Source organism: Drosophila obscura, unplaced genomic scaffold, assembly GCF_018151105.1.
Source record: "Drosophila obscura isolate BZ-5 IFL unplaced genomic scaffold, ASM1815110v1 contig_192, whole genome shotgun sequence".
Taxonomy (NCBI): domain Eukaryota; kingdom Metazoa; phylum Arthropoda; class Insecta; order Diptera; family Drosophilidae; genus Drosophila; species Drosophila obscura.
Genome location: NW_024542781.1, coordinates 5,633,436 through 5,653,931, shown reverse-complemented (window position 1 = coordinate 5,653,931; position 20,496 = coordinate 5,633,436). Strand labels below are relative to the sequence as shown.

Genomic DNA, 20,496 nt, shown 5'->3' with positions numbered 1-20,496 from the left:
ACAGCTAGAAGTTGATGCCAAAAATTTTGTGATTTCAGCTTACCGTCTGGGAAATATAAAGCATTGAAATGCAAAAATTATGATTTTTGTGGGGTATTTTTTACGAAATTTTGACTTTAAAAACTCAGGAAAAGTCGAAAAAAAATTATATCTTGTGTCCTCTATTTTTTTGTGTATAGGTGCGTTAATTTGGCGTCGTTTAAGGTATCGCTCAATAAAATCTATGGAGAGACTTTGGAGCTAAAATTCGTTAACCAAACCTAAAACATGGAAAAAATTAAGAAAAAATACCTTTTTGAAGGCGGCGGGCCCAACTGCCAATTGGGAACAAAGCAAACGAACAAGGGTTGTACATTTGGTACCTGATCGCGATCCTTTGTTCGCAATGGGCAGTTGGGCTCGCAACCTTCCAAAAGGTATTTTTTGTTCATTTTTTCCATGTTTTAGGTTTGGTAGATACTAGAGTTATGTGAAAAAAACAAGCGCTTCCTCTGAAAAAAGCTTTACAAAAAAATACCAGACTTCAAAAATTCTTCAAAAAAAAGTTCTGCCATAGAAAAAAAAAAAAAATATCATCAAACCATTTCTAAGCCCCAAATCTTTAATAAAAAGTTGGTTTTGTTCCTTGAGGAAAAATCGTGTTGACTAGTGTAATTGATAAAAACGAACTCAAAGAAAATGATTGTTAGCGAATAAAAAAAAAATTAAGTAATTTTGCTTCTGAGTGAAGTGTACCGCAGAAATTTAAAATACTTAAAAAAACAAAGAAAATTTTTTATTTTTGACCTATACCTTTTTTTGTATTAATATAAAATTAAATTAATTAAATTAATTAATGTTTATAAAAACATTTTAAAATACAAAAAATTGATTTAAATACTTCGCTAATTTATATTCCATTATATTCATCCACTCAATCTCATTTTGACTCGGAAAGTTCAAGGGTAAAATCTCAAAGGCAAATAATGACGGTAGGATAGTTTGCCAGTCTGTTAACTTTTCTCTTAGGTTAGGTTAGGTTTATAGAGCTCCGTTATAACTCCCGTCAGTGATCGCACCCGACTCTTCCTGAAGTTTAGGAGAGTCTTGGTGCGTATAGGGTCATAGTGGGGCCAAAGCAAGCGAGAGATCTCACAGTTGGGTGTGGTGTTCCACCTCCTGTCCGATCTCGTTCATGCTCGGCCCATCATCTTCGAGATGATGACTCGTAGTGGCCTCCGTATGTCGCTGACTACGTCCGCCATTGGCTTGGCCCATCCAGCTCTGGCACACTCGTCCGCACTCTCGTTGCCCGCTATGTTTGGATGGCAGCCTGACTGGCGACGCAGATTGCTATGTTCCTCGGAGGTATCTCTAAGGTGAATACCAACTTAGCCGCTTGCCATACTGCATATATCTCGGCCTGGAATACACTGCATCAGTCTGGTGGTCTTAGGGATGTGTTGGTTGCTTTTTCCTCAGAGAAGATTCCAGCTTCTGTCCCTTCGGCCGTCTTTGACCCGTCGGTGAAAATGGAGAGCTCGTTCTGCCCCAGTGCCGTGTTACTCTTCCATTTCTCCCTGTCCGAAATGTGTCCTTTAAAGTTTTTTTTCCATGAGAACTCTGAAACACAGTAGTCACTCCCCCAAGTCGTTCCACCATCCTCCTCACGGAGTATTGTGGCGTGACCATAAGGCGATGGCTTGAAGAACTGCGCGGCTTGTAGCCTAGCTGCACTTATCTCAGCCTTGCACTTAAGATGGAGGTCTATCGCTTCCAGGCCTAGCATGGTGTCCAGAGCTGCCTGTGGGGTGGATTTGAGAGATCCGGTGACCCCAAGGCATGCCGTCCGTTGGACTCTATTGAGGTTCTACAGGTGGGATTTGGTGTTAGCCGCTTTCCACCATACCATGCCTCCGTATGTCAGGGTGGGTCTTTATACCGCTGTATACATCCAGTGGATGATGCGCGGCTGTAAGCCCCATGTTCGTCCAAAATTCTTCCTACAGCTGCCATTGCCTTTTTCTTCCTTTCCTCCGTGTTTCTCTTCCAGTAGAGTTTCAAGTCAAGGATGACACCAAGATACTTGGCTTCGCTTGATAGCTTCGAGTGTCGTTCTACCAATTGCTGGTAGTTTGAATCTCGGTATTTTATATCTTCGTGAGAACAGCACCAGTTCTGTTTTTTTGAGGATTGACCCCCAAACCGTTTTTGCGTGCCCAGCTGGCGGTGGTGCCCAGTTCAGATTCTAGAAGGTCATTTATTGTGGGCAGAAATTGACCCGTTACCAGTACTTCTAGATCATCCGCATCGGCCGTGACCTCATACCCGCTCCTCCCCAGCTGAAGAAGACGGTCGTTGAGGACAAGGTTCCACAGCAGAAGAGATATAACTCCGCCCTGCGGAGTGCCTCATGTAACCGTCAGTCATCGCAGGCAGGCAGTCCATCAGCCATCGTAGAAGAGTCGATCAGCCACAGCAGTCAGGCAAATAACAAACCCGCAAGTCAAACCACCAGACGCGTCGTAGAACAAATAAAATAACATAATACATAACATAACCGGGTAGAATAATAATACGGAAGAATAAAGATATCTGTTAAAAGTAAAGTAACCAATAGTGTTGTGATTTCGCTAACCCATTTTCAGTTGCTGGCAAAGTTCCTGGTTTTTCCCAAATAAAGTCCTGTGAATTATAAATAACTTGTAATTCAGGACCCTGGACAGACTGAAGCATACTTCAGCCTGAGATAGGACATTACAGTATACATTTTCAGAGCGTATTCTGGCATCGAAGAAATGTTTAAACTAGAGATGGGCATGGGAAAGTTGGGAGTGAAATTCATGAATTATATAATTAAGAAGAGCCAGTACATTAGCTGCAGTTTTTTTTAAGAATAAAATTCTTTGATGCGTAGCAACTCAAAATAGTCGTTAAAGTAATGGTCACTAACAGATTCCCCTTAGACAGAGGGCACGAGCGAGTTACCATCTGTACTTCCCCAAGATGGCACACCTACTGTTGACTGTCCACCGTTACCAATGTCCACTGTACTGGACATGTCACGGAAGCCGAGAGTGATCGACATATAGCAGGCTTATTTAAGCAGAGCAAACACAGAATAAAGCATTATACTTTTAACACTAAAACGATACAGATGTGCTGTGTTTCGGAAAAGGAACCCCCTAATTTTTTGCCATAGCAAATAACGGTAATAATTACGCTCCCATAAATCCGTCTGGATACGTCACTGGAACAGCCGAAGAGGCCCTCTGACAGAAAAATGGGACCTTCTGTCAGAAGGAAGAACCAAAGTATAACAGCATGGATGAAGAAAATCTTAAGATAAGTTATATAAAAACATACATATGTATGTACATATGGGCAGTTCCGCCAAAAGGTCCACCAGGCCAAAAATCATAAAAAGTCAATAAAAACCGATTTCTATATAATTTTTTCCGGATATTTTTTTCTAAATTTATTGAAATTTAATTTACTTTATTCACATATAATTTCATTAACTTTCATCCTTAAACCGATGAAAATAAGCAAAAGTTCACGTTTTTGGTATTTTCTGGTATTTTTATAGACATGTTTTCTCTTACTATTATCTCCTAGGAAGAAGAATATTCTTGATAAAAGTTTCTCCTTAAATTCTTTCTAATATATTAAACTACCTAAAACCATTATCAGAACGTTGGTCGAACCTTGGCTAACAGTATATTTTTAGGCTTTTATAATCGCGGAATTTGGTAACGTAACGCCAGTAACGTTCGCCAGATGCCTCCGCGGATTTTTAACAAAAAAACAGGAAAAGTTTTTACATTTAATAAGTTTGAAAATTAACTCTCAATACTTCATTTATTAGCACAAAAAATGTTATACAGATAGCCCTATCCAATTCTCAGAGTTTTGCCATTTTGTACCCCAACCTCGAAAACCACTTCTGTTTTATGTCTTATATCTTGAAAACCGTACGCTCGATTATTGCCATTTTTCTGGATAATATAGGTCTAACCAAATTATATTCAACGAGGATAATCTTTTTCCCAAATTTCAGTTGTTTGACTATTTTTTTCAACATTTTGTCGTACGAATGTAACGTAACGCCAGATAGGAACTGCCCATATACATATCACTAAAAAAAAATAAAAACATGTAAATTAATATTAAATCCAAGGTAACAAAACTAGTTTTGTTATTTTGCATTTAATAGTAATTTACATGTTTTTATTTTTATTTTTTAGAAGTTGCTACCGAATTTAAAAAAAAAATTTAATCAAGAAATAAAGAAAAAATTATTTGCTGAATGAGTGGATAATTGGTGAAATCTATTGCATATACCATTCATATCGTCATTAATCAGTTATTGGCAGTAAAAAACATGCACAAGTTTTTCCGAACTAGTTAACTAAATATATCAACCTCAGCTGAACTTCTTGATTTTTACCAATCGTTAATTTTTTAACAGTAACTAAAAAAAAATGAATATACCTTATTATCAATATGAACTAGTTTTTAAGTTTCAATATTATTTGAGAAAACCGACGAATTCAATTTTTTTTAAATGTATATTTACCCAAAAATTTTTATTTTCTTTCCGTGGTAGCAACCCCCAAACATTAAACTAAAAATTTGAAAAAAAAATTTTATAATTTTATTGAATAACAAAGAACAGATTTGGGGGGCCCTTAAAATGCGCTTGCCATTTTGGTCAAATTTTGGCCCAGCCTAGTGCACACCCATGGCAGCACAAATAAAAGCATTATACCAAAAACTGGTAATTGTAATGAACTAAATTAGCAGTAGTTTGAGAAGACAATCACAAAAACCACATACGTATCGTCTGAACGCGAAAACGAGTCCGATGCGCATCTGAGAAGCCTGTGCTGCAAAGTTTGTATTGTAATATGTTGCCTCCGTAGTTCTTCTATGGCCAACAGTCTCGGTAAAGCATTTTAATTAAGTTCACCTTAAAATTCAGATGTGTGTGTATTTTTTGAGCAGCTAATTGCTGCATGCATGGAGAGTTGCCAGACAACTGCTAGAGTTGCCGAGTACATTGTTTTGTTTGACTCGCACAATATGGGATGTTTTTTTTGCTTTGAAATTATAAAAGTACAGCTTTGAAAAATCAATTATTTTATATCATAAAAGAAAAAAATTAAAAACCAATTATTTTGATATAATAAAATCAATAAAACTGCAAAATGAACTCTATTCGAATTGAATCTTGAAAGGTGTCAACCCTAGCCTTAGATCGAATTTGGTTTGTGACAATGCTAAGAAAAATGAAATCGCTCGGAATTCTGTGGCACGGCGGAAATTTTGAAGCGGAAATCCTCTGCGCGTTTTTCCATTTCACTAGTGATTTCTGTGGCACCCCTGAATAATTTTTTTGTTTTTTTTTTTTAAACTGCAACGATATCACTGAATGTGTTGGGCAAATTCAAAACCAATGTAGGCACGGCTTAAAGACAGTATTGTTGGCGAGTTTTGGATTTTCGTTAGCTGAATACGGTTAACCGTTTTTAAGTTAGTCCACTATATGTAAGGGAAGTGCCTAAATTTTGGATATAACGGTATATTACGAAAACTTGATCTGATAGGAAACGAGAAGGAACGTGCGAGTCGCTTCTGGGGACGCGACTCTACTTATACCCGTACTCAGTCAGTATATACATTTTTGAGCATATGATTTTTTAGAATTTTAGAGTTAAAAAAAAAATTTTACATTTCACATTTTTTTTGCTACATCTGCTATCTACATCTACAATGTATATTCTACATCTAACATGTAGATTGTACATGTTCCATTTAAATTATACATCTCCTCCGCTAGGGGTTGCTCGCGCACTGAACGAGGCAGAGTGTGCGAGCGAGAAAGAGAATCAGTAGCGTGTTTCATTCAGGGGGAGACGGGTAAATCAACTGAAAATGAATTTCTTCATTCTGGCTACAATTATGATCCGATCTGATTCAGATTCGGCAATCTGGTAGATATGGGCTATCTCTACGATACTGTGTTTTCAGTTTTATCGTATCTTTAAAATTGTGCCTGGCACAGATTTTCGTCCTTTGCGGTGGCGGAAGGGGGCTGGGCGAAATTCTGAAATACACTTTTAGCAGTCTGATATCACATAAGTCTGGAAACCAAATTTGGTTTCTCTAGCTTTTATAGTCTCTGAGATCTAGGCGCTCATCAAGACGGACAGACGGACAGACAGACATGGCTATATCGATTCGGCTATTGATGCTGATCAAGAATATATATACTTTATGGGGTCGGAAACGTTTCCTTCTCTGCGTTACACACATCCACTTTTACCACAAATCTAATATACCCCTTAACTCTTTTTTGAGTACGGGTATAAAAACCAAGTACAGGGCTGGATTCAGCATCCCCGATTACACTGGTCAACACGATTTTTCCTCAAGGAACAAAACCAACTTTTTCTTAAAGATTTGGGGCTTAGAAATGGTTTGATGATATTTTTTTTTTTCTATGGCAAAACTTTTTTTTGAAGAATTTTTTTAATCTGGTATTTTTTTTTTGTTAAAGCTTTTTTCAGAGGTCGCGCTTGTTTTTTTCATATAACTGTAGTATCTTACGTCTGGTTGTAAAGAACTTTGCCATTTTGAAAAGATAATTAAAACAGCTAGAAGTTGATGCCAAACATTTTGTGATTTCAGCTTACCGTCTGGGAAATATAAAGCATTGAAATGCAAAAATTATGATTTTTGTGGGGTATTTTTTACGAAATTTTGACTTTAAAAACTCAGGAAAAGTCGAAAAAAAATTATATCTTGTGTCCTCTATTTTTTTGTGTATAGGTGCGTTAATTTGGCGTCGTTTAAGGTATCGCTCAATAAAATCTATGGAGAGACTTTGGAGCTAAAATTCGTTAACCAAACCTAAAACATGGAAAAAACTGCCAATTGGGAACAAAGCAAACGAACAAGGGTTGTACATTTGGTACCTGATCGCGATCCTTTGTTCGCAATGGGCAGTTGGGCTCGCAACCTTCCAAAAGGTATTTTTTGTTCATTTTTTCCATGTTTTAGGTTTGGTAAATACTAGAGTTATGTGAAAAAAACAAGCGCTTCCTCTGAAAAAAGCTTTACAAAAAAATACCAGACTTCAAAAATTCTTCAAAAAAAAGTTCTGCCATAGAAAAAAAAAACATAATTCTTTAAAAAATTTTAAAGCCCCATATCTATCAGAAAAAGTCGGTTTGGATCTTTGAGGAAAAAAAAAGTTCGGTTTTGTCGAGTAGTGTTATCTTATAGGCCGTTTACATTGAGCCTACGTTATGCTTCTTTGCGTCTTGCCGGAGATGCAGCTTTAAGGTTTGTTTTTTTAGGCTAAGCATAATGCCCTAGTGGTGGCAAAACGCTTTTGCGCTTAACTGCACTTTTTGCACTTTTATTCCTATCAGCGCAACTATCACCACTAATAAAAAATAAAAATTGTAGATCAAAACTCAAATTTTGGAGCTAAAAATGTATGGCTGTTCAAATGATGAAAATATACATAAAATCATTAAATAAAATACTTGAAACTGATTGTATTATTATCATAAGGCATTTTTGTGACCTCCTGATGTCATTAAGACACTGCTGGAGACGAACTTCGATGGTTTTCATAATTTGAAGAAGAAATGTCTGAAAAATAAATAGAAAATAAATATGAGAATCAATTCTCTTTCGTCCATTTTCTTGTCGTCTTGCATTATTCTGTTGATTTTCCAAAATTTGTTTTTCTTTCCTTGTCATCAAGCACCCAAATCAAAATTCATGACGAACGTCTGAAAATATCCCTATAGAATATGTAAAACGAGCCTATAATTTGGGTTTTACATTTAATCAAACGTTGACATGGGATGACCACATAAGTAAATCAGTCGGAAAAACATATGAAATCCGTAGATCGCTATACATAACGAAAGACTTTTTACTACTAAAAATCAAACAAACAATTGCAACAATGTGCCTCACACCAGTACTTCTTTCGAATTCGAATAATGAATTCACTGTTACTCCGCTAGCCAACGAAAGCGGCAAGTTGCTTTTAATAATATCGCGAGATATATTAATAATAGACAAAGAACTGACCTATTTCTGACGTAATGATTAAGATATTCGATATGCCACTTAAATACTGGACAAACCGTAGGGTCTTGACATTGAACCTTATTACCTATATGAAAGACTTAGGTTTAGCGTGTCAAGAAGGACTAGAAACATTATGACAGTTAAATACAAGTACTCCTTCACAATGCGGGAATTCTTTGTATATGCTGTCCGCATTTGGAACCAACTTCCCCACGGCCTTAAGGCCAAAAGGGGCGCGAAGCAATTCAAGATCGCACTGGAGGCTCATCAGCGCACATCCTAACTCTTATAATTCAAACTTTTTAATAGTAGGGATGGATGAAGAGAGAGCGAGACCTATAGAAGTGAAATTAAATATATTCTGTCTGTTATAATTCTAACTGTAACACCACTCGACAAAACCGAACATTTTTTTTTTTTTTTTTTTTTTCCTCAAGGATCTAAACCGACTTTTTCTGATAGATATGGGGCTTTAAAATTTTTTTTAAGGAATTATGGTTTTTTTTTTTTCAATGGCAGAACTTTTTTTTAAGAATTTTTGAAGTCTGGTATTTTTTTTTTTTTTTTTTAAGGTTTTTTTTTTTCAGAGATAGCGCTTGTTTTTTTTCACATAACTCTAGTATCTTACGTCTGGTTGTAAAGAACTTTGCTATTTTGAAAAGATAATTAAAACAGCTAGAAGTTAAGCCCAAACACTTTGTAATTACAGCTTACCGTCTGGGAATTGGCAATGTTCAATGTTCCCAATTGGCAGTTGGGCCCGCCGCCTTCAAAAAGGTATTTTTTCTTAATTTTTTCCATGTTTTAGGTTTGGTTAACGAATTTTAGCTCCAAAGTCTCTCCATAGATTTTATTGAGCGATACCTTAAACGACGCCAAATTAACGCACCTATACACAAAAAAATAGAGGACACAAGATGTAATTTTTTTTTTTTTTTCGACTTTTCCTGAGTTTTTAAAGTCAAAATTTTGTAAAAAAATACCGCACAAAGATCATCATTTTTGCATTTCAATGCTTTATATTTCCCAGACGGTAAGCTGATATCACAAAGTATTTGGGCTTAACTTCTAGCTGTTTTAATTACCTTTTCAAAATATACGAAAAAATAAAGAACATGATATAATTTTTTTTCGACTTTTCCTGAGTTTTTAAAGTCAACATTTTTAAAAAATACCGCACAAAATTCTGCCATAGAAAAAAAAACCATAATTCTTTAAAAAAATGTAAAGTCGCATATCTATCAGAAAAAGTCGGTTTGGATCCTTGAAGGAAAAAAAAAAAAGTTCGATTTTGTCGAGTAGTGTTATTGCCGACCGAATGGATTCTCAAACGAACCGCAATGGTCCGATAGCATCCCATGTCCAGTATGGGAAAGTCCCGCCCGATCCGACCACAACTCCACAACACGTAAAGTGACCTGTTCAAACAACTTAAGTTGTTCGCGTCGAACATGCTGTATCCGAAGCGACGGTAGAACCGAACGATACCGCCAATTGGCTTGTGCTATTTGCGCCGATCCGACCGTATCAAGCGTGTTGCATACGAGGATTGGCAGAACCGAAAAAATGTCTTTTTTTTCTTTTTTTTTTATTTATAGTTTTTGTTTCTTCTTTTAACGAAGTTACATTTATTTTTAATATTTTGTTATATACTTGTATCCGATGATCCTATTGGGCTTTGAGGTGGCTCAGAGGGGGCCTAGCTGTGGCCACCGGACGGGTCGCAGGTTGCGGATAGCGAACGGCCTACCCTAGTGGGTAGGTCAGCTGCGAATAAGCGGGCATCTTAAAGAGTATCAACTAAGTTGGCTCTGAGGGAGAGTACCGAAATAAGCAGTCCCGGACAGCCAGCGGGTGAAGGTGCCTACTAATAGGCTGCGATGCCAACGCTCATCACACCCAATGGGGGAGCTCGGATACAAATGTAAGGGGTGAGTCACTTTTCAGCTTCATCCTGAACTCCAACCTAATTATTGGTAATCGGGGTAATGACCCCACTTTTATCATAAAAAACCGTCAAGAGGTTATTGACCTCACTCTATTGTCTCACAAACTGTCAGACATAATGGAAAGTTGGAGAGTCCTAGAGGACCACTCCTTCTCCGACCACAGGTACATCGAGACAATCCTATCGCTCGAAAGCACCATACCCACTAGCTATATTAATCCAAGGAAAGCCAACTGGGATACGTATAGTGCAAAAATGGAGGAATTACTCCCCCCCCTAGCCACAAAATTCCCGGACACACAAGACGATCTTCATCGTCTTGTGGACAAATTTCACGGAAGCTTGCAACAAGGCCTTCATGGCAGCTTGCCCCTCAACCAAACCAAGAGGGAAAAAGAAACCCCCCTGGTGGTCTAAACATATAGATACCCTCCGGAAAGACTGCAGGACAAAATTACAAAAGTAAGCTAACCCTATACAAAAAAGAAACAAGGAGAGCAAAAAGGGCCTCTTGGCAAACAATTTTGCTCCGAAATTAAGGACACGTCAGAAGCCGCAAGGCTACGCAAGATCCTGTCAAAAACATCACCCTCGGTGGGATACCTCAAGAGAACGGATAGTACGTGGACAAACTCTAGTGAGGACTCCCTACACATTCTACTCGATACTCATTTTCCTGGGTGTACGACCATCGAGCCGGCAGACACCCCAAGTGAAGGCCCGGAAACCTCGATGGGGCACATCCTCACAAAACGGAATATTAGCTGGGCAGTAAACAGCTTTAAATCCTACAAATCGCCTGGCCCGGACCAAGTCATTCCGGCTCAGTTACAAAAAGCCGGGGACATGGCCATCATCTGGCTGCAAAGTATCTTCAGGAAGATACTGACAGTGGGAAAAATCCCCCGTGCTTGGCTTAAGGCTAAAATAGTCTTTATCCCCAAAGCAGGGAAACCCTCACACACAACCCCAAAAGACTTCAGACCAATACGTCTATCGTCCTTTCTTCTCAAAACCTTTGAGAGACTAGTCGGGCTGCAGCTGAGGACAACTATAAATCCTCAGTGGCTGTCAGGCGTTCAACATGCCTACCGAAAAGGAAAATCCACGGAAACGGCACTCCATGAAGTAATTTCGGCGGTAGAGAAATCTCTACATGTCAAAGAATACTCCTTAATCGCTTTCCTAGACATTGAGGGAGCTTTTAACAACGTCATACCAGGAGCCATCACAGAGGCCCTGACTGACCTGGGAGTGGATCGTCACTTAGTGATGCTCATAGATCAAATGCTCACATACAGGACAGTGACATCATCAATGGGATCGTCCACTCAGCCAAGGTATGTCAACAGAGGCACCCCGCAAGGTGGTGTCCTGTCTCCCCTTCTATGGAACATAGCAGTCAACAAGATTCTGTGTGACCTGGAGGGGGAGGGCTGCAAGGTGGTAGCATACGCAGACCACGTTGCCATTATCTTCTCGGGAAAATTCCCTCAAACACTCTGCGATCTAATGACCGCGAAGCTCGCGCGACTGTCAGAATGGACAAAGTCGCGTGGACTGGGAGTTAATCCCTCTAAGATGGAACTTGTGTTGTTTACAACCAAATACAAAATCCCGTCCCTCAACCCCCCAATACTAAACGGATGCAGGCTCTCCTTCAGCGACAGTGCCAGTTACTTAGGATTGGTAATTGATAAAAAGCTTAGCTGGAACCTGAGCATCAAAGACAGAGTGAAGAAGGCTACAATAGCCCTCTACACTTGCAAGAAGGCCATTGGGCTAAAATGGGGCATGAACCCAAAAATAGTCCAATGGATCTACCTAGCAATAGTAAGACCAATACTGCTCTACGGAGTCGCAGTGTGGTGGCCTGCCCTATCGAAGGGGACCATCATTAAACAACTAGGCAAGGTGCAGCGTACTGCAGCCCTATGCATCAGTGGAGCTCTGAGCACAACACCAACGGATGCGCTAAATGCTATACTATGCCTGCAGAGCCTTGACCTTGCAGGTAAGGAGCAGGCAGAAATGGCAGCAATCCGTCTTAGAGACTCTGACCAATGGGTGTCACATCACACCGGTCATGCGTCCATCCTAAAGGGAAACAAAATCGTCCCCACAAAAACGGACTACTGCGTTCCGAGGGAGTATACAGATACCCCCTTTGAAACAATCATCCCTCACAGAAACAACTGGCTTGAGGGACCACCTGGTCCAAAGGGAGCCATTCGAATCTTTACTGATGGCTCAAAGCTGGACAACAAGGTCGGAGGAGGAATCTACTCCGAACAGCTGAACATAGTTCACTCCTTCAGGCTCCCGGATCACTGCAGTGTCTTCCAAGCGGAAGTCATAGCGATCAAGGAAGCTTTGAGCTGTCTTCAGGAACTAACCCCTGCGGCAACTCACATAAATATCTATAGTGATAGCCAAGCTGCGATCAAATCGCTGAATGCGATAGCAACAAGCTCGGCTACTGTGGCAAACTGTCGCAAATCTCTTCATGAGATGGCTTATCAGTTCGTCATCAGCCTAATATGGGTCCCGGGCCACCAGGACATTGAAGGCAACTGCATAGCAGACGAGCTGGCCAGAGCTGGAATAACAATCCCCCTTCTCAATGATAGGGAGGATATTCGTATGCCAATGGTCACCTGCAAGCTCAAAATAAAAGAACATTTTAAGCGACTAATCAATGACAGATGGCAAACTGTGCCACTATGTCGCATAACTCGGCAAACATGGCCTAACATCAATAAGAAGCGCACCGATGAGCTTTGCAAACTCAGTAGGAGTAGGTGCAGCTCAGTCATACGCTCTCTCACGGGACACTGGCTAATAGGCACACATGCAAACAGGCTGGGCGCCCCATATAACGACTTCTGTCGAAGCTGTAGAGATGAGGACGAGGAGGAGACTGTGGAACACCTGTTCTGCTCCTGCCCGGCTCTCAGTAGAAGGAGACTTCAATGCTTGGGCGCTCCTTTTCTAACTGACATTTCGGACATGTCTACAATCAGTCCCAGACGGATCGCAGGCTTCATAAGGGCATCCGGATGGGATAATGGATAACATAGGGTCTCACGAGGGAGAATGGGAACGAAACATGCGAAACAAATCACTAGTGAAATGGGAAACGCGCAGAGGATTTCCGCTTCAAAATTTCCGCCGTGCCACAGAATTCCGAGCGATTTCATGTTTCTTAGCATTGTCACAAACCAAATTCGAACTAAGGCTAGGGTTGACACCTTTCAAGATTCAATTCGAATAGGGTTCATTTTGCAGTTTTATTGATTTTATTATATCAAAGCAATTGGTTTTTAATTTTTTTCTTTTATGATATAAAATAATTGATTTTTCAAAGCTATACTTTTATAGGCTGTTTACATTGGGACTGCGTCATGCTTCTTTGCGTCTTGGCGAAGACGCAGTTTTTTTTACATAGGTTAAGCATGGGGCCCTAGTGGTGGCAAAAAGTTGCGTCGGTCTCTGATTCATGTGCGTCTATTCGATATATTCGATTGCTTTTGCGCTTAACTGCACATTTTTGCACTTTTCTGCCTATCAGCGCAACTATCACCTCTAAGAACAACAAAAACTTGTAGTTAAAAAATCAAATTTTGGCGCTAAAATGAATGGTTGTGCAAAAAGGTGAAAATATACATAAAATCATGAAATAAAATACTTGAAACTGATTGTATTATTATCATACGACATTTTTGTGATCCCCTGATGCCATTAAGACACTGCTGGAGACGAACTTCGATGGTTTTCATAATTTTAAGAAGAACTCCCACAAGCTCTACAAAGAAATGTCTGAAAATAATAAATAAATATAAGAATCAATTCTCTTTCGTCCATTTTCTTGTCGTCTTGCATAATTCTGTTGATTTCTCAAAATTTGTTTACTTTCCTTGTCATCAAGCACCCAAAACAAAATTCAAGACGCGAGTCTGCCAATGTAAACGCCTTTTCTGATTCATTGTGTCTATTCCGATATCGATAGCAGACGCGCCCAGTGTAAAAAGGCTATTATAATTTCAAAGAAAAAAAAACATCCCATATCGTGCGAGTCAAACAAAACAATGTACTCGGCAACTCTAGCAGTTGTCTGGCAACTCTCCATGCATGCAGCAATCAGCTGTTCAAAAAAAACACACATCTGAATTTTACGGTGAACTTAATTAAAATGCTTTTACCGAGACTGTTGGCCATAGAAGAACTACGGAGGCAACATATTACAATACAAACCTTGCAGCACAGGCTTCTCAGATGCGCATCGGACTCGTTTTCACGTTCAGACGATACGTATGTGGTTTTTGTGATTGTCTTCTCAAACTACTGCTAATTTAGTTCATTACAATTACCAGTTTTTGGTATGCTTCTATTTGTGCTGCCATTGGTCTGCACTCAGCCGAACAGGGGTTTTTGACATAAATGCAATGGCAATAATGTGTAGAAATGGTTTGATAGTTTTGTTTTGGCATTTTGAAGCGATGCCACCTGTTAGAACTACAAATGACTACAAATGTTTTCACAATTTGCACAAAAAGTATGCACACGTTTGACGTAAAGGAAGTTTTACTACAATGAGCTATTTTTTGTAATGCTTAATTAATTTAATTAATATTAAATATATTGCTCCGAATTCGACATAAAAAAGGTGGCATTACTGTATTAACTTCGAAAGTCTGAATCGCCCTAGGTGGCCACCTCGCTCTGCAGTGAATTGAGAGTGGAATCATTAAATGAAAGTTCAGTCAGCGGATTGAATAGTGATTTACTAAAATGCTTACTTTATTAACTCAACATGTGTAATGTTAAATTATTTGGATGAGGGTTAACAACCTTTATGGGAAAGTAAGATTCGAATCGTTTTAGGTGTGTTTTATAAGTGTATTTAATTAAATCGCTGGATAAATTTTGAGCGATTTTGATTGCGCTGAAAAATTGTGTGTGGCACGGCGGAATGGAATTGAGGTGATTTTCCAGCGGAAGTGATTTCTGTGGTACCCCTGATTTTCTGGTTTAAAAATTAATACAAAAAAAACATAGCCATTAAAAACATTAAGTTAAACATATTTTAAATGAGATAATATTTATTTTATTCCAATCGGTAGCCCAAAAAGATAGTTATAAGTATTATAATGTACTTGTAACTAATCAAAAAATGTTCTTTTATAAGATTTTCTTAAATTAGAATTATTTTGTTTAGAGATTAAATGTACATTGGAAGCTACTTTAATATGATTTTTCATAAAGCTAATAAAAGCCAAATTTTTTCCAAACTTTTCAAGTTCAACTTCTCATCGTTCCCTTGTGTAATTTTTGTAGAATGTCAGTGTTGAACTGTCTTTTACCTATGACTATACATTTTTACTTATTTGGGTTTAATCTTAGCCCATTGATTTTTGCCCACTAACTTATAGCTTTTAATTCACTTTTACAGAGACGAACACAGTCATCAATTCTACTAATAGGACGACGAACAAACATTTGGGCGTCCTCAGTAAACATATGTACTTCACAATTTGCCAATACACTCGGAAGATCATTAATATATACAATGGACCGAGGACAGATCCTTGAGGAATGCCACGCTTGACACATAGGAAACACGAATACACATTACACTAGTAAACATGACATTTCCGCTGTGGCCCAAAATGACTATTTCTTATAGATTTCGGGGTTTACAAATTTGTAACGAATTATGGTTTTTTTTATTGTTTAGTTTTTTTTAAGAATTTTTGCGGTTTTTGCGGTATTTCCCCCCGAAATTTTGACTTTTAAAACTAGTGAAAAGTCGAAAAAAAAAATAATTCTTGGCCAACATTTTTAGTTTTAGATAGATTAGATTAATTTTAATTTTTAAATTTAATTTTTTAGATTAGTTTTAGATTAAGCGTCGTTTAAGGAGGCGCGTTAAGGTATTGACCAAAACGACTCAAAACTAATTTTACCTGAAAAATACAGTTGCTGGTCCAATGCCAAGGGAACACGTTCAGGTACCAAAAATTCAACCGCTTTTCGTTTGCTTTGTTTCCAATTGGCAGTTGGGCCCGCAACCTTCCAAAAAGTATTTTTTGTCTATTTTTTTCACTTTGAGGTTTGGTTAACGAATTTTAGCTCCACCGTTTATCCATAGATTTTAGTGAACAATACCTTAAGCGACGCCTAATTAATGCGTCTATCTAAAATTAAAAATGCATGCGAAGAATTATTTTTCTTTCGACTTTTCCCGAGTTTCATATCTTCTTATCATCCAGGCGCTAAGCTGCAGATACAAAGTGTTTGGGTTCGATTTATAGCTGCATTTGTCAGCTTTTCAGAACTGCAAAGTTCAATGCAACCAGATATAACATACTTAAGTTATGTAAAAAAAATAAAAGCAGTACCTCTGAAAAAACATTAAGAAAATACCAGATTTTAAAAAATTCTTTAAAAAAAACTAAACCATAAAAAAACCTTAATTCATTAAAAATTTGTAAACACCGAAAACTATAAGAAAAGGTCATTTTGGGCCACAGCCTAATTGTCGTGTTGACTAGCGTAATCAGCCTGCAGTAGCTGCCAACCCAGGCGACATTTTCCATCCCATGAGGATTCCGGATGCTATCCGACAATTACCAACGTTTGATGGTAATAAGAGTGATCTAAGTGAATTTATAACTAATGTTGAGGAAATATTAACATTCATTAAAGGAACCAAAAAACACCTTACGGAAAACAGCTACTAAAGGCATTCAGAAACAAATTCAAAGGAAAGGCAAACGAAGCTATCATTGAATCAGGAGCTACTCTAAATAGGGATGAAATAAAATCTGAATTAATGTTACATTGTTTTGACAAACGCGACGAGTGCACTCTAATGCTAGAACTCCATAATCTCCGTCAAGTTGGATTGTGGATGAAAAGGTTTTATGAAGATATTTGCGAAATTAAAATAGCATTGTTTAAACTGACCGAGACCAACGAACTAGAACCGATTCTAGTAAAAACAAAAAAAGAATTGGACTGAAAAGTCCACTCGGGTCCACAGTTAGGGCTATGCAACCTGAAACAGAAACAGAGGCATACGGGAAGGCCCCAAAGGAAAGTGCGATTTTTTTCAGGAGAATAGATAAAATCAAGATTGGGGACAGAATAAACATAACGACCGATCATCATATCGAACAGTACCATACCACAACACCATTAATAGAAAATACACAAATGAAAATGATACAATAAATAATAGCAACAGTTTTCGCTCAAGAATTAATAGGAACGTTCTGGCAATAATTTCAAAAGAATATAATAATAACTATCAGCGCTACAAAGGTAGCGACAGAAATAACAGGGATTTGAGAAACAACAGGAAATTACATAACGTTGACGAGGATGACTCGGTAGAAGTTATGGCAGACTTACATAATATTGATGAGGACACAAATTTTTACAAAAAAGCCTCTAAGAACAGTCGTTCTACATAAATAATATAACTCACGACTCAACTCTTCCTTAAATACTCTTGAATCTTAACAAATCACACCCATACAAATTCCTCATAGACACTGGAGCCGAATTGTCATTTATTAGACCAAATCTAGTCAACCAATAATTCCACATAGATCTTGAAAGACCAACCTCCATTAAAACCGTACTTAATAAATAATAAACATCATAAAAGTGATTACAGAATAATTTTTGAAAAGAGGAAGGCAGAAAAAGTTGTGTTAGACCACGACGAAATGCTAGCAGAAACTTTAACAACATACAACAACGCAATTCATTGAGCAACAAAATGTACACCCTTTGAACTATTTACGTGACGCAATCACGCGTTCCAAAGAATCTATTATATAAATAATTTTAGGAAATTTTTGAAATTATATACAAGGGTACACCAGCAGGCGGAAAAGTTAATAAGGAATAGAACGGAGAAACTAAATAAAAACAGAACTTTAGAGGAAGACGATACAGTTTACAGAAAAGAAATCCGACGAAACAAACCATAACAACCATAACTACAGCAAAAAGACAAAAGATTTACAAATCGAAGACCAAAAAGATATAAAAAAAGAAGAAGGTCCTTTAAAAAAATTTTTTTTATACAAATACCAACTAGTCTTAATACAAAGGACTTTAAGAACATAATTTAACATAACACACATAATGCACAAATATTGTTATCAAAATGTACACCTTAATATTACGATACTGAAATTAAAATTATATTGTTAATTGTGGCCAAATCGACTAAGCAATCCCTAGTAACGTCTGTAGACGTCTCGACCATTTCCCATTATGGCCACACTACACACCAAGGGGTAGGAGTTACCATCTCTACTTCCCCAAGATGGCACACCAATGTCCACTGTACTGGACATGTCACGGAAGCCGAGAGTGATCGACATATTGCAGGCTTATTTAAGAAGAGCAAACACAGAATAAAGCATTATACTTTTAACACTAAAACAATACAGATGTGCTGTGTTTTGGAAAAGGAACCCTTAATTATTTGCCATAGCAAATAACGGTAATAATTACGCTCCCATAAATCCGTCTGGATACGTAACTCGCAGACTTTTAATTCTAAAATTCAAACATCCTGCCAGCCGCTTTCTGTACTCGAAGAGTTAAGGGGTATATTAGATTTTTGGTAAAAGTGGATGTGTGCAACGCAGAGAGGGAAAGGTTTCCGACCTCATAAAGTATATATATTCTTGATCAGCATCAATATTCGAGTCCATATGGCCATGCCTGTCTGTTTGTCGCTTAGTTCTCAGAGAAATCAAATTTTGTGTTCAGACTCTTGTGATATCACACTGATAAAAGTGTTTTCGAGAAAACTAAAAGCACAGTATCGTAGAGAATGATCAACTCTATCAGATTTCCGAATTTCGGATCATTATTATAGCCAGAATGAAGAAATTCATTTTCAATTGCTACCCCGGCCCCTTTCAGCGCTGAAGCCGCTACTTATTCTTTTTCTCACACACTCTGCCCTGTGCAGTACGCGACCTTTCGCGGAGAAGATGTAGAATCTAAATTTTAGGTGTAGACTGGGTACGGGTATAAAAGTAGAGTCGTGCCCACAGAAGCGACGTACAACGTTCCTTCTAGTTAAATTTTGTCCTAGCAAAGACCAAGGCGTAGAGAGAGTTGCCGTATAGGTTAGGTTAGGTTAAGGCGGTAGTCGGAGAGAGGGGAAACCCCAACTCACTTGGTCCTGCTATAGGACCGTTGTAATGCCGCATGAGCGTGTACCCTTTCTCCCCCTAAACCGTGGTGAGAAATCTGATTGCGGAGTTAAGGGCAGTCCCATCCGGTGGCTTGGATGTATTTGGACAAGATCCCTGGTCTGATTTCGGACAGGTCCGAAATGTCGTTTAGGAAAGGAGCCCCAGGAAGCCGTAGACTACGGTTTCTCAGGGCCGGGCAGTGAAAGAAGAATTGAGGAACCGATTCCTCCTTTTCCTCGTCCCTATAACTTCTACAGAATTCGTCATAAGGGATTGACAGTCTGGCAGCATGTGTGCCGATCTGCCAGTGTCCCGTGATGGCTCGGATGACGGTAGAGCAATGTACTCTGCTGAGTCTGTAGAGCTCTTCCGAGCGTTTTTCGATCGACTTGGCCAGATCGAGCTGAAATTTTTACGGGTGATGGTTTGCTGTCATCGTCTGTCGACAATTAGCTCGAAAGCTTCGTGTGTTAGTAGCCTACACGTAGCCAAAGGCTACTTGCTTCTTCTCCGGTAGGAAAGGTGTGGTAGTACCCTGCCTGGCCAATTCGTCGGCAGCATCATTCCCGTCGATATCCCTATGTCCGGGTACCCATATCAGGGAGAGATCTAAATACTCTGCGGTCTTCTTATGTTAATAGTCGTTGAGTTCGACGATATTGAGCCAAGTGCTCTAAGAGCTGCTTGGCTGTCTGAGAAGACGCACACTGAGTGTCTGTCTAAAGAAAGTTTGGAGACGCTTGGTTTCGCCTGGAACACACTACAGTGATCCGGAAGTCTGAAGCAATTACTAATGTTGAGCTCATTAGAGTTGACGCCTCCACCTGTCGTTTTGCCTGCGGATTCTAGTTTCATCGACCACATATATATACACCGACCGCTCTTGACCGCATAGAAGCATTGACGTTTTCTTGCGGTGCTCGTTCCCGTCTCTTGCGCGCGGTATGCTTTGTTTTTCATCTTCCCGCTAGAAACGTTTTTCTAACGCCGTCGCTGCTATGGAGTTGGATGGTTCAAACGGCAGTGCAACTACCGCTTCTGAAAGCAGGGTGATTTTTCTGAAGCGGAAGGCATTGGAATTGTGCGAAGGCCTCAAAGGATTGAGTGCCACTTGGGAGGATGAATTGTCGGCTTGCGACTATTTTATGCTCGTGGTAAGGTTTCAGGAGATCGAGGAGCTGCAGGGCATGTTCAAAACCGTGCAGGTTTGCTCGAAGAATTGGA

At 38.9% G+C, this 20,496-nt stretch overlaps 1 protein-coding gene across 1 annotated transcript; it reads left to right on the top strand.

The window, feature by feature from the left end:
* Window positions 1-11,116: 11,116 nt before the first annotated feature.
* LOC121404276 lies at window positions 11,117-13,117 on the top strand (the record flags this gene model as incomplete). The annotated part of the gene is made up of 1 exon (XM_041593650.1): window positions 11,117-13,117. A coding segment is annotated over one exon (2,001 nt), but the record flags the coding sequence as incomplete, so codon positions are not given.
* Window positions 13,118-20,496: the final 7,379 nt, after the last annotated feature.